Genomic DNA, 14,733 nt, shown 5'->3' with positions numbered 1-14,733 from the left:
GTGACCGTGGGGGGTCGCGACCCCGCTGCCAGCCCCCTCCCGCTGCAGAAAATGAACTTACCTTAATGGGGCCTATTAAGCCCCGCCCAGCGCGTTACCCGGCCCAATGAGACGGAGCGGGTCTGGTGACATCATTCATGACACATTTTCAGCCGGGATATTTAAAGGGACCGTGGCCACATTACATTTGAAGTTTAATCTAACATAGTGCTGTCAGTGCACTACAGCATTGGAGGGCTGCAACCACCGACAATGACTGCACAGAGGCAGAGGGCTGCACCCAGGTTCTTCGACGACCCCCTCCATATGCTTATGGTCCTCTTCCCTTCCGATGGGCGGAAGAGACCTCCCCAGGACCAAGACAGCCTGGTTGCAGATTACAGAGGAGGGATGTGTTCAGGGGGGCCTGGGTGCAGTGCCGCAAACTCATTAGATCAGGAAACGTTCGTACAAAGCCACACTCAACCTCATCCTGCTGTGCCTCTGATCACATCTAACCTACTCCCACACATCCTTACTCACACCAACATACCTTGCACCTCCACCCATCCCACTCTCTATCTACATTATCACATCCCCATCTCACTAGCCACCCCTCTCACTCACCCTCATCCTAGTGCAACTAACAACACACAACAGTAGCCACTTGGGTGTTTTATCCAAAGTTTATGTAAAGCTTCTGTTAATGTGGTGTTAAACATAAAAATCTTTATTTTCAACACTTTGGACAGATTTGTGTGCACTTCTGGAAGTGGCTTAGTGAGTTGCAGTGACTGGTGAGACATAACGGTACCCCCCGCAATGGTGATGAGTACGAAAGGAATGGCTCGGGCATTGTAGGGATGCTTTATGGTGTTGGTGTGGGGTGGTGCCAACCTGGCGCATCATGTGGCAGCCATATGGGTGTACAGCGTAAGGTTAACTAAATCTGGCCATGATGAGGCCATCTCTGGCCTCCCGGGCAGCAATGTGGTCAGGTGCTGATGCCCTCTGTCCTGTGCATCATCAGGTGATCACGGAGAAGGTTGGTCTTGTTGTTGGTGCTGCTGGTGTGCCTGGTGCTGGTGTTGGGGGCTGATCGTGGTTGGATTCTGAGGACCAAGGTGAGACAGTATAAAGGGCACCCATGCTGATGGAATAGATGGCAGGTGAAGTAAAGATGACAGACGCATTCTGTCAATGGTGAGCGAGGTTCTTCCAATGAGGTGACACTGGATGGAGACAATGCTGGAAAGACTTGCAGCCTGCAGAATCTGTGCTGAAAATGGACTGAGCAACAGCTTCTGCCTGAGGAAAGTGATCAGCTGTGAGGTGGGAGCTTTTATACTACATTTCATGCTGTCAACTAATCAGCTGGAGCAATGGCCACTGAACTCCCGCCTCAGGTTGACAGACATGGTTCCCAAGCTGTGTGAATCCCATGGCCATGCAGGGAAATTTAAAAAGTAAGTGAAAAAAGTGCCTGTAAACTACCTGATAACAAAATAAATGTAAAAATAATGAATTAAAGAAAATATGTCACAATGGAAATTTTAGCAAAGAGAAATTTGAATTTGGGGAATTTTTAACCATCGTCTGATTTTCAGACTTTCCCCAGTTGACTGCACGCCCCCTCCCGTCCCTGGAATTTAATAGTGAGCCATCTTTTTTGCTCAGGGCTAGCCTTGAGGCCAAAAGGAAAAAAAAATGAACTTCCGTATTTGGGGTTACAAAGAAAATGACAAAGCCAAGGTCAGGGGTCACGGCAAAGCCACGGTCAGGGGTCACAGCCCTCGTAGCGGTTGGACAGCAGGGGTGGGAATGTTTTGCTTCGTTCACTTCTCCTGACGGACCAGCAGTCCCTGAGGAGCTCCATTCTGCGAAAATCAACTCCATCCCGTCCCTCCCCACCCTCACTGAATGCTGCACTCCAGCACCAGGAGTTTGTTAAACCAGTTTGAAGGGGCTGGGCCTTCATTAACAAAAACAAAAGTCTGAGGCCCATCGAGCAGGTTTCAAAGGGGAGAGGAGACAATGTAAATCAGGGAGCAGGGGAGATGGTGGAGTTGGGATTCTATATTTGGAGGGGGGGTAGGATTGGGATTCTGTGTTTATTTAAAATTCATTTGCAGGATGCGGGCACCATTGACAAGGCTGTCATATATTGCCCATTGCTTGGTGACGTGAGAAGGTGGTGAGGGAACTGTGTCAGTCCATATGGTGAAGGTACACCCACGATGGTGTTGGGTGAGGAGTTCCAGGATTATGACCCAGCGACGATGAATGAATGGCAATATATGTCCGAGTCAAGATGGTGCGTGACCTGGAGAGGAATTTGGAGGCGATGGTGTTCTGTATTGGGGTGTGGGTACGGTTGGGATTCTAAAAACATAAGAACATAAGAATTAGGAGCTGGAGTCAGCCATTCGGCCCCTCGAGCCTGCCCCGCCATTCAATAAGATCATGGCTGATCATCGACCTCAACTCCACTTTCCCGACCGATCTCCATATCCCTTGATTCCCCTAGAGTCCAAAAATCTATCGATCTCAGCCTTGAATATACTCAAAGACTCAGCATTCACAGCCCTCTGGGGCAGAGAATTCCAAAGATTCCCAACCCTCTCTCTGAGTGAAGAAATTCCTCCTCCTCTCAGTCTGAAATGGCCGGCCCCTTATCCTGGGACTAGGCCCACTAGTTCTAGACAGTCCAGCCAGGGGAAACAACTTCTCAGCATCTACCCTGTCAATCCCCTTCAGAATCTTGTATGTTTCAATGAGATCACCTCTCATTCTTCTAAACTCCAGGGAGTATCGGCCCATTCTACACAATCTCTCATCATAGGACAGCCTCTCATCCCAGGAATCAATCTAGTGAACCTTCGTTGCACCGCCTCCAAGGCAAGTATATCCTTCCTCAGATAAGGAGACCAAAACTGTGCACAGTACTCCAGGTGTGGACTCACCTGTATTGGGGGGTGGGGGGTGGGATTCTGTATTTGGGGGGGTGGGTGGGGTTGGGAATCTAGAAGGATGAGCTCAAGGGCTTTCTTCATCTGAAGAATAGCATCCGGTTCAAGAGTCGTAATGGCAGACGCCAGCGACCTACCTCACCTGCTCACTCAATCCTGATTGAGGTGTACAAAATTATGAGGGGCACAGATAGGGTAGATAGAAAGAAACTTTTCCCCTTAGTAGAGGGGTCAATAACCAGGGGCATAGTTTCAAGGTAAGGGGCAGGAGGTTTAGAGGAGATTTGAGGAAAAACTTTTTCACCCAGAGGGTGGTTGGAATCTGGAACTCACTGCCTGAAAGAGTGGTAGAGGCAGGAACCCTCACAACATTCAAGAAACATTTAGATGAACACTTGAAACGCCACAGCATACAAGGCTACGGACCAAGTGCTGGAAAATGAGATTAGAATAGACAGGGCTTGATGGCCGGCGCGGACACGATGGCCGAAGGGCCTCTTTCTGTGCTGTATAACTCTATGACTCTAATCCAGTATATGTATCTTTGGGGTGTGCGGGAAGAAGGGATGAAGTGATAAGAGTGAAGGGGATTTGAAAGGACTCCTCCGCCAGTCCCGTGGAGTGACAGCTCTGTCAGCAGTCCCGATGACGCAGTGACTTTGTCCAATAGGAAACGGAGCGGTACAGAGCCGGAATGTCCAAGTATCGGAGCGCTTGTCGGGGGTGCCACATCTGACCTTTGCACCCATTAGGGAAGGGGGAAAATAGCCAAGAGTTCCAGTTACTGATTACCTTTCAGTGACTCCTGGTTGGAATTGTGCATGGATGGGGCGTTGGCGAGGACAGGTTCAGAGTCAGCTGTGAGGGCTGCCGCGCTTGAATCGCATTAATTTCTCGTGGTCAAAGCTGACAGATGAGTGCTGGCCATCCGGGACTGGGTACAGGAGGACACCTGTGCCTGTGGAACCATACCTCAGCAAAAAAAGAAAGACTTGCATTTATATAGCGCCTTTCACGACCACTAGACCAAAGCGCTTTACAGCCAATGAAGTACTTTTTGAAGTGGAGTCGCTGTTGTAATGTGGGAAACGCAGCAGCCAATTTGTGCACAGCACGATCCCACAAACAGCAATGTGATAATGGCCAGATAATCTGTTTTAGATGTTAATTGAGGGATGAATATTAACCAGGACACCAGGGAGAACTCCCCTGCTCTTCTTCGAAATAGGATCTTTAAAATCCAGCTGAGAGAGCAGACAGGGGCCTCGGTTTAATGTCTCATCTGAAAGACGGTACCTCCGACAGTGCCGCACTCACAGAAATCACAGAAACCCCACAGTGCAGATAGAGGCCATTTCGGCCCATCGAGCCTGCACCAACACATATCCCACCCGATCCCCGTAACCCCTACACCAACACACATCCCACCCTATCCCTGTAACCCCACGTATTTAATCCCCCTAACACTAAGGGTCAATTTATCATAGCCAATCAACCTAACCCGCACATCTTTGGACTGTGGGAGGAAACCGGAGCACCCGGAGGAAACCCACGCAAACACGGGGAGAATGTGCAAACTCCACACAGACAGTCACCCGAGGCCGGATTCGAACCCGGGTCCCTGGCGCTGTGAGGCAACAGTGCTCCAGTCTTATGGAGTGGGATTTGAACCCCCAGCCTTCAGACTTGAGGTGAGAGAGTGCTGCCCACTGAGCCACGGGCGACACTAGAGGAGTCAACAGTTTCAGCAGAGGTGACAAAGGATGAAAGCTACTACCCACAAGGCAATCAAAAACCACATCAACAAACGGAGAACAGCACCGGGCTGGAACCAGCCCCCCAATAGGTGGGAGACAGCAATGAGCAATAAATAAATGAACGAGCAGGAGAAATCTGAATGAAGGGGCCCCTCGTTCCCTCCCAACCAGTGCAATATCTCAAAGAATCTTAGCAACAGACCATAGCGATGGCATAGCAACGGCACGTATCAGATCACATTGCTCAACTCTGCGGAATGAGAATGAGCGTGGTCACACTATATTCCCCAAAGCTGATGGTACTGTTTTCATATCTTCACACTTTCCCCCTGGAGAACAGAGTGAAGCAGTGACAGGCTGACAGACCACGACATGAACATTCTGTAACCATCTTCATGCCGGTCGATAGGGTGGTTAACCCCACACAGCGGGAGAGTTTTACAAGCTCCCTCAACCCATACAATGAAACATAGAAGATAGGAGCAGGAGTAGGCCATTCGGCCCCTCGAGCCTGCTCTGCCATTCAATGAGATCATGGCTGATCATCCAAATTCAGTACCCTGTCCCTGCTTTTTCCCCATATCCCTTGATCCCTTTAGCCTTAAGAAATATATCCAACTCCTTCTTGAATATATTTAATGAATTGGCCTCAACTGCCTTCTGTGGTAGAGAATGAGGTGGGGGACCACCCACATGTACCCAGTCCCAGATGGCCAGCACTCATCTGTGAGCCTTGACCACAAGCCATTAATGCAATTCAAGTGTGGGAGCCATCACAACTGACTCTGATCTTGTCCTCACCAATCCATGCACAATTCCAACCAGGAGTCACTGAAAGGTAATCAGACACACCTATCCCGCTGGACGCCAACCCAGAATTCCGAGCCAGAGCTTCGTTCTCCACTGGCCAGGACTGTCTAGAGTGGGGTTCAGATCCCTGCAGCTTCTGACTCAGAGGTGGAGAATGCTACCACTAAGCCAAGGGCTCGGTCCCAGCCGACGGCCATGATACTAGACATGCAAAGTGTTGAAAACACACATCCTGCACCCCTCCAAATCCCGCAGCTTTATTTTCCTCCTTTTCCCCCCGCCCCCAACAATTTTTCCTCACTCCTCTCCTGGAGGCGTTGACTTGTGTTGGAGGAGGAGAGTCAAGGTTGTGGCATCTCCAAGGAGATGTCACACAGGCTTCCTTCATACCTTATTCTCTTGGTCAGCTGTGGCTCAGTGGGTAGCACTCTCGCCTGAGTCAAAATATGTTGCAGATTCAAGTCCCACTCCAGAGACTGGAGCACAAAAATCTGAGCTGACATAGAAAAATAGGAGCAGGAGTAGGCCATTCGGCCCCTCGAGCCTGCTCCGCCATTCAATATGATCATGGCTGATCCTCTATCTCAATACCATATTCCCGCTCTCACCATACCCCTTGATGCCTTTTGTGTCTAGAAATCTATCTATCTCCTTCTTAAATATATTCAGTGACTTGGCCTCCACAGCCTTCTGTGGTAGAGAATTCCACAGGTTCACCACCCTCTGAGTGAAGAAGTTTCTCCTCATCTCAGTCCTGAATGTCCTACCCCGTATCCTGAGACTGTGACCCCTCGTTCTAGAGCACCCAGCCAGGGAAAACATCCTCCCTGCATCCAGTCTGTCTAGCCCTGTCAGAAATTTATACGTTTCAATGAGATCCCCTCTCATTCTTCTAAACTCTAGTGAATACAGGCCTAGTCAACCCAATCTCTCCTCATACGACAGTCCTGCCATCCCAGGACTCAGTCTGGTGAACCTTCGCTGCACTCCCTCTATGGCAAGTATATCCTTTCTTAGGTAAGGAGACCAAAACTGCACACAGTACTCCAGGTGTGGTCTCACCAAGGCCCTGTATAACTGTAGTAAGACATCTTTGCTCCTGTACTCAAATCCTCTTGCAATGATGGCCAACATACCATCTGCCTTCCTAACTGCTTGCTGCACCTGCATGTTTGCTTTCAGTGACTGGTGTACAAAAACACCCAGGTCCCTCTGTACGTCAACATTTCCCAATCTATCACCATTTAAATAATACTCTACCTTTCTGTTTTACCTACCAAAGTTGATAACTTCACATTTATCCACATTATACTGCATCTGCCATGTATTTGCACTCCCAATGCAGTACTGAGGGAGTGCTGCACTGTCGGAGGTGCCGTCTTTCGGATAAGTCATTAAACCGAGGCCCCTCTGCGCTCTCAGGTGGACATAGAAAATCCCAAGGCACCATTTCGAAAAGAGCAGGGGAGTTCTCCCCGGTGTCCTGGCCAATATTTATCCCTCAATCAACATCGCAAAAATAGATTATCTGGTCATTATCACATTGCTGTTTGTGGGAGCTTGCTGTGCATTAATTGGCTGCCGCGTTTCCTACATTACAACAGAGACTACACTTCAAAAAGTACTTCGTTGGCTGTAAAGCGCTTTGGGACGTCCAGTGGTCGTGAAAGGTGCTATAGAAATGCAAGTCTTTCTTTTTGACTCTTGAGAAGGTGGTGGTGAGCCGCCTTCTTGAACTGCTGCAGTCCGTGTGGTGAAGGTGCTCCCACAGTGCTGTTAGGGAGGGAGTTCCAGGATTTTGACTCAGCGCCGATGAAGGAACGGCGATATACTTCCAAGTCGGGATGGTGTGTGACTTGGAGGGGAACTTGGAGGTGGTGGTGTTCCCATGTGGCTGCTGCCCTTGTCCTTCTAGGTGGCGGAGGTCGCGAGTTTGCGGAAACATGGCCTCTTCAGCCAAGCAAGGAAGCGAGAGAGAGATAGAGAGAGGAATTTATAGAAATACGTAAAATAGAAAAAATAAAATCATACCTCACATTCATTTCATCGTGGCTGTGCGGGCTTTTTGAAAGAGCTCTCCAATTAGACCCATTCCCTTGCTCTCTCCCCAATGCCTTGATAATGTTTCCTTTTCAAGATGATGTCCTCTGAAAATCACTATTCTCCATTATTGAATCCTTTCGGGCACTCCTGAATTCCCTATTGGATTTATTGCAGACTATCTTGTATTTATGGCCCCTAGTTTTGGACCCACCCCCCCCAAAATGGAAGTATCTTCTCTACGTCTAGCCTATCAAACCCCCCTTCATAATCTTAAAGACCTCGATCAGGTCACCCCCTCCACCTTCTCCTTTCTAGAGGAAAGAGCCCCAGCCTGTTCAACCATTCAAGTAATAATTACCCAATTTACATATTGACATGAATCAACTGAGTGGCCTGCGGATGGCGCTGTCCAGGGAGAGTATAAATACTCGGGCACGGGCACAGCTTGCGCAGGACATTCTTAACAGGAACTCGTGAAGGACATAACTAGACCCCCATGTCGTAAAACAGTTGATTAAAGCTTTGTCCAAGTGCCTAGTAGTTTTCTTAACGTCACATTTTTTTTTTTTTAACTGCTAGGAGTTACATAGAAGATAGGAGCAGGAGTAGGCCATTTGGCCCCATTCAATGCGATCATGGCTGATCATCCAAATTCAGTACCCGGTCCCTGCTTTCTCCCCATAACCCTTGATCCCTTTAGCCTTAAGAAATATATCCAACTCCTTCTTGAATATATTTAATAAATTGGCCTCAACTGCCTTCTGTGGTAGAGAATTCCACAGGTTCACCACTCTCTGGGTAAAGAAATTCCTCCTCATTTCTGTCCTAAATGGCTTACCCCTTATCCTTAGACTGTGACCCCTGGTTCTGGACTCCCCGACCATCGAGAACATCCTTCCTGCATCTAGTCTGTCCAGTCCTGTCAGAATTTTATAAGTTTCAATGAGATCCCCTCTCATTCTTCTAAACTCCAGCGAGTATAAGCCCAATCGACCCAATCTCTCCTCATACGTCATTCCCGCCATCCCAAGTATCAGCCTGGTGAATCTTCGCTGAACTCCCTCCATGGCAAGAACATCCTTCCTCAGATAAGGCGACCAAAACTGCACACAATACTCAAGATGTAGTCTCACCAAGGCCCTGTACAACTGCAGCAAGACATCCTTGTTCCTGTACTCGAATCCTCTCGCTGTGAAGGCCAACATACCATTTGCCTTCTTAACCGCCTGCTGCACCTGCATGCTTACCTTCAGTGACTGGTGCACAAGGACGCCCAGGTCTCGTTGCACTTCCCCTTCTCCCAATCTATTGCCATTCAGATAATAATCTGCCTTCCTGTTTTTGACACCAAAGTGGATAACCTCACATTTATCCACGTTATATTGCATCTGCCATGCTTCTGCCCAATCACCCAACCTGTCCAAATCATCCTGGAGTTTCTGTCATGACATGAATCAACTGAGCGGCCTGCGGGTGACGCTGTCCAGGGAGAGTATAAATACTCGGGCACGGGCCCAGCTTGCGCAGGACATTCTTTAACAGGAACTGGTGAAGGACACAACTAGACCTCCATGTTGTAAAACAGTTGTTTAAAGCTTTGTTTAACGCTTAGACCAAGTGCCTAGTAGTTTTCTTACGTCACATATTTTTTTTAAACTGCTAGGAGTTAAAGCAGGCCCACGGCTTGCTGGTGATCCCAGTGCTGTGCGGAGGAATGGTCCAGGGAGGAGGGGAGTGCGGCACATGGAGTTCTGCCTCACAGAGTGTAGACTTTGGGTAGGATACTAGAGGTGAAAAGCTTGGGAGATTTTCACAGAATTCACAGAAACCCCACAGTGCAGATAGAGGCCATTTCGGCCCATCGAGCCTGCACCGACACATATCCCACCCTATCCCTGTAACCCCACGTATTTAATCCCCCTAGCACTAAGGGTCAATTTTATCATAGCCAATCAACCTAACCCGCACATCTTTGGACTGTGGGAGGAAACCGGAGCACCCGGAGGAAACCCACGCAAACACGGGGAGAATGTGCAAACTCCACACAGACAGTCACCCGAGGCCGGATTCGAACCCGGGTCCCTGGCGCTGTGAGGCAACAGTGCTAACCACTATGCCACCGTGTATGAAAGGGGTACAGTAGTTTAGTGCTTATGGTAATGGACCAGCAACCCAGCAACCATGAGTTCAAACCCCTCGACAGGCACGTTGTGAAATCAAACTCAATACTTCAGGTAGTCAGTGAACTGGCACTTGAGAACAAAAAGACCACGAAAGTTGCTGAAGTGTAGTAAAAACCCAAGTTGTTCACTAACCCCCAAACTGTCCTTGAGGGAGGGGAACCTGTCCCAGAGCCACCACCAGTTTTAAACTCTTCAATTGACCCCCCCAGCCTCAACAGCTTTTTGGGGGTGAGAGTCCCAGATTTCCACTACCCTCTGTGTGAAGAAGTGCTTCCTGACATCACCCCTGAACGGCTTGGCTCTAATTTTAAGTTTCTGCCCCCTCGTTCTGGACTCCCCCCCCACCAGAGGAGATAGTTTCTCTCTATCTACACTAATCGAATCCTTTAAACACCTTGATATTTATCACAGAATGCTAAGACTGCATAAGGAGGAGATTTGTCTCCATTCTGAGAGTCAGTGGACACCGAGGTACTGGTAGACTGGAAGCAGGCTAATGTGGTGTCCATTTTCAGAAAGGGCGACAGAACAGACACAGGTACAGACCTGTTAAGATGTGTCAGCTGTGGCTCAGTGGGCAGCACTCCTCGCCTCTGAGTCAGAAGGTTGTGGGGTCAAGTCTCTACTCCCACACCTAAAGCTAGGCTGACACTCCAGTGCAGTGCTGAGGGAGTGCTGCACTGTTGGAGGTGCCGTCTTTCAGATGAGACATTAAACAGAGGCCCCGTCTGCCCTCTCAGGTGGACGTAAAAGATCCTATTTCGAAGAAGAGCAGGGGAGTTATCCCCGGTGTCCTGGCCAATATTTATCCCTCAACCAGCATCACTAAAACAGATTATCTGGTCATTATCACATTGCTGTTTGTGGGAGCTTGCTGTGCACAAATTGGCAGCCGCGTTTCCCACATTATGACAGTGACTACACTTCAAACAGTACCTCATTGGCTGTAAAGTGCTTTGAGACGATGTCTGGTGGTCGTGAAAGGCGCTATAGAAATGCAAGTCTTTCTTTCCCCCCATTCCATGCAAGATAATGCACTCAAATATCAGGAGTAAACTTGTGGAGCTTCTGTACGACAATAACCTGGTTAACAGCAGTCAGCACAGATTCAGAAGGGAAGGATTCTGCCAGACCAACCTCCTCAACTCCGTTCAGGAAGTGACAACCCAGGCGGACTGTGGTGAGCCTTTACATAGAATGGAATACATCGAGTCGACAGCACAGAAACCGGCCCAACTGGTCCGTGCCGGTGTTTATGCTCCACACGAGCCTCCTCCCATATCTCAACATATCCTCCTATTCCCTTCTCCCTCTGACTTCCAAAAGGCTGTTGATAAAGTTCCACGTGAAAGGCTATTAATTAATCTCAAAACTGTGGGGACTCAGGGTGAACCCTGGCAATGGATAAGAAACTGGCTGAAGGATTCTAAACCATTTATCCTTGACTACGCTGTCAAAATTAGCATTTATATAGCGCCTTTCACGACCTCAGGATGTCCCAAAGTGATTTACAACCAATGACGCACTTTTGAAATGTAGTCATGTAGGAAACGCAGCAGCCAATTTGCGCACAGCAAAAAGTTGTGTTAATGACCAGGTCATCTGTTTTTAGAAATGTTAATCGAGAAATAAATATTGGCCAGGACTCCGCTGCTCTTCCTCCAATAGATCTTTAATGTCCCCCCCGAATGGGCAGATGGAGCCTCGGTATAAAGTCTCATCCAAAAGACAGCACCACCATCAGTACTGCACTCCACTCAAGTCTCTGGAGCGGAACGTGAAGCCACACAACCTTCGAACACAGAGGCAAGAGTGCTACCCACTGGCCCACAGCTGACGCGGCAAGAACGATCGTGAAATAGCTGAGAATGAAGTAGAGAGACCCAGGAGTCTTCGTAGACTTGACACTCAACGTGCCCAACCCAGTGTAGCGCAGCAATCAACAAAGCCAATCGAATGTTGCACAACACCGTCAACACAGTAAAACGAGTTGGACGAGAAAAGAAAAAGAAAGACTTGCATTTCTATAGCGCCTTTCACAACTTCAGGATGTCCCAAAGCATTTTACAGCCAATGAAGTACTTTCTGAAGTGTGGTCACTGTTGCAATGTAGAAAACACGGCAGCTAATTTGCATACAGCAAGCAATGTGATAATGAGCAGATAATCTGTTTTTCAATGATGTTGATTGAGGGATAAATATTGGCCCAGGACGCCAGGGAGAACTCCCCTGTTCTTCTTCGTGGGATCTTTTACATCCACCTGAGAGGGCCTCGGTTTAATATCTCATCCAAAAGACAGCACCTCCGACAGTGCAGCACTCCAAGTATCAGCCTAGATTTTTGTGCTCAAATCCCTGGAGTGGGACTTGAACCCACAACCATCTGACTCAAAGGCACAGCTGACACATGAGGAAGATTGTGACCAAATGATATGATGGTCTGAGTCAGACCACACTTTGAGTATTGCTTTCTGACTTGGTCGCTGAGACATGAGGGAAACAATGAAACACTGGAGACGTACGGAGAAGAGTCACACGGCTGATCCCTCGTGGTCAGAGTTACGAGGAAAGATAGGAGATACTTGGCCTTTTCAGTCAGGAACGAAGGCATCCTGGTGATCAAGAGAATGAAAAAAGTAAATCCAGAATACTACTTTAAGTTAAACAGCAAGAGTAGGTCAAGGGACATAGGTTCAAACAATTAAAGGTAAATTTAGCACCGGTGTCAAGAAATTCATCTTGGCAGAAAGAATGAGCAGCACGAGGCAAAAATCGGAATATTTCAGCGGGAATGGTAGAGGCGAAAATCCTGGAATCAATTAAGAAATTGGATGCTGAAATGGGGATGGGGGTTAGGATCTTTGAGTGGTTGAACTAGATGGGCCAAACTGCCTTCCTCGACTGTAACTACCTTGTGGCATGTTCCTCAAGGGCCAGTTTCAGGGTGAGTGGCTGAAGTGGAAGTAGGCCCATTGTGGACCACACAGATTGTTTTTTTAATTTTTCTCGAGTAGGCAGTTAAACTGGACACCAAAAGTCTGTCTCTTTAAAACAGAGAGGGGGCGGGGGGGGAAAGAGGAAAAATGAGCACAAGATTTCAGTTTTAAATGAATACTAGTACATCTCGCACAGTGGGCCTAGGACCAAAGGCGCAGGAGTGAGGGGCCTAAATCGGTTCCTGAATCAGCTGTCTCCCCTACTACCCCTGCCCTCCGCCAAGCACGAAACTCCACCTGCAAATGGCTTGTACGATCACTCCTCTGACTAGTGTGGCATCCGTGGCTCAGTGGGTAACACTCTCACCTCTGTCGAATCAGAAGGTTGTGGGTTCAAGTCCCATGTCTGAGATAGTCAGAAAGATTATTACCAAGACTCTTTCCTGTCTAGCCCCAGTGGCCTAATGGATAAGGCACTGGCCTCCTAAGCCAGGGATTGTAGGTTCATAGTCCCATCTGGGGTGATTCCTAATCATCACTTTTCAATCTACTCTGGCTACAGGTGTGGTGCCGGAGGACTGGCAACGTTGCAAAGGGTGAAAGGGATAGACCGAGGAATTACAGGTCAGTCAGCCTAACCTTGGTGGTGGGCAAATTGTTGGAAAAAATTCTGAGGGACAGTCTTAATTGTCATTTAGAAAAGCACGGATTAATCAAGGACAGTCAGCATGGATTTGTTAAGGGAAGGTCGTGTCTGACTAACTTGATTGAATTTTTTGAGGAGGCAACAAGGAGGGTTGATGAGGGTAGCGTGTAGTCTACATGGATTTTAGTAAGACTGTTGATAAGGTCCCGCATGTCAGACTGGTCAGAAAAGTAAAAAGCCCCATGGGATCCAAGGGAAAGTGGCAAGTTGGATCCAAAATTGGCTCAGTGGCAGGAAGCAAAGGGTAATGGTCGACGAATATTTTTGTGACTGGAAGGCTGTTTCCAGTGGGGTTCCGCAGGGCTCAGTACTCGGTCCCTTGCTTTTTGTGGTATATATCAATGATTTAGACTTCAATGTAGGGGGTATGATTAAGAAGTTTGCAGATGATACAAAAATTGGTTGTAAGTGAGGAAGAAAGCTGTGGACTGCAGGAAGATATCGATGGACTGGTCAGGTGGGCAGAAAAGTGGCAAATGGAATTCAATCTGGAGGTTATGCTTGAACTGTATAAAACACTAGTTAGGCCTCAGCTAGAGGACTGCGTGCAGTTCTGGTCACCACATCACAGGAAAGATGTTATTGCACTAGAGAGGACGCAGAGGAGATTTATGAGGATGTTGCTTGGGCTGGGGAATTTTAGATATGAGGAAAGATTGGAGAGGCTGGGGTTGTTTTCCTTGGAACAGAGGAGGCTGAGGGGAGATTTAATTGAGGTGTATAAAATTATGAGGGGCCTAGATAGAGTGGATAGGAAGGACCTATTTCCCCCAGCAGAGAGGTCAGTAATCAGGGGGCACAGATTTAAAGGAATTGGTAGAAGGATTAGAGGGGAGTTGAGGAGAATTTTTTCACCCAGAGGGTGGTGGGGGTTGGAACTCACTGCCTGAAAGAGTGATAGAGGCAGAAACCCTCATCACATTTAAAAAGTGGCTATGCACTTGAAGTGCCGTAACCCACAGGGCTACGGACCAAGAGCTGGAAAGTGGGATTAGGCTGGACAGCTCTTTGTCGGCCGGCACGGACACGATGGGCCGAATGGCCTCCTTCTGTGCTGTAAATTTCTATGATTCTATAAGACTAGAGCACAAAGTCCAGGCTGACGCTCCAGTGCCGTGCTGAGGGAGCACTGCACTGTCGGAGGCGCTGTCTTTCGGATGAGACGTTAAACCAAGGCCCGTCTGCTCTCTCAGGTGGATGTAAATGATCCTATGGCACTATTTGAAGAAGAGCAGGGGAGTTCTCCCCGGTGTCCTGGGGCCAATATTTATCCCTCAACCAACATCACTAAAACAGATAATCTGGTCATTATTACATTGCTGTTTCTGGGGGCTTGCTGTGCACTAATTG

The 14,733-nt window shown here is 48.3% G+C and overlaps 1 protein-coding gene across 3 annotated transcripts in view; it reads right to left on the bottom strand.

Annotated features, from left to right (window-relative positions):
• The window catches only part of LOC147099015 (cold shock domain-containing protein C2-like), a 77,930-nt gene that overhangs the window by 21,066 nt on the left and 42,131 nt on the right, over positions 1 to 14,733 (bottom strand). The window contains exon 2 of one of the 3 annotated variants that reach the window (XM_085969547.1): positions 12,264 to 12,353. The exons of the other annotated variants lie outside the window; for them this stretch is intronic. Within the exon in view, the coding sequence (XP_085825673.1) occupies positions 12,264 to 12,352 (89 nt within the window). The 5' untranslated portion in view covers position 12,353. The remainder of the gene's footprint in view (positions 1 to 12,263; positions 12,354 to 14,733) is intronic. 3 annotated transcript variants of the gene reach the window in all.

This window comes from Somniosus microcephalus, chromosome 28, assembly GCF_052327205.1.
Source record: "Somniosus microcephalus isolate GS21.2 chromosome 28, FLI_Smic_1.0, whole genome shotgun sequence".
NCBI classification, from domain to species: Eukaryota; Metazoa; Chordata; class Chondrichthyes; order Squaliformes; family Somniosidae; genus Somniosus; species Somniosus microcephalus.
This window is presented reverse-complemented; position numbering and strand designations above follow the sequence as displayed.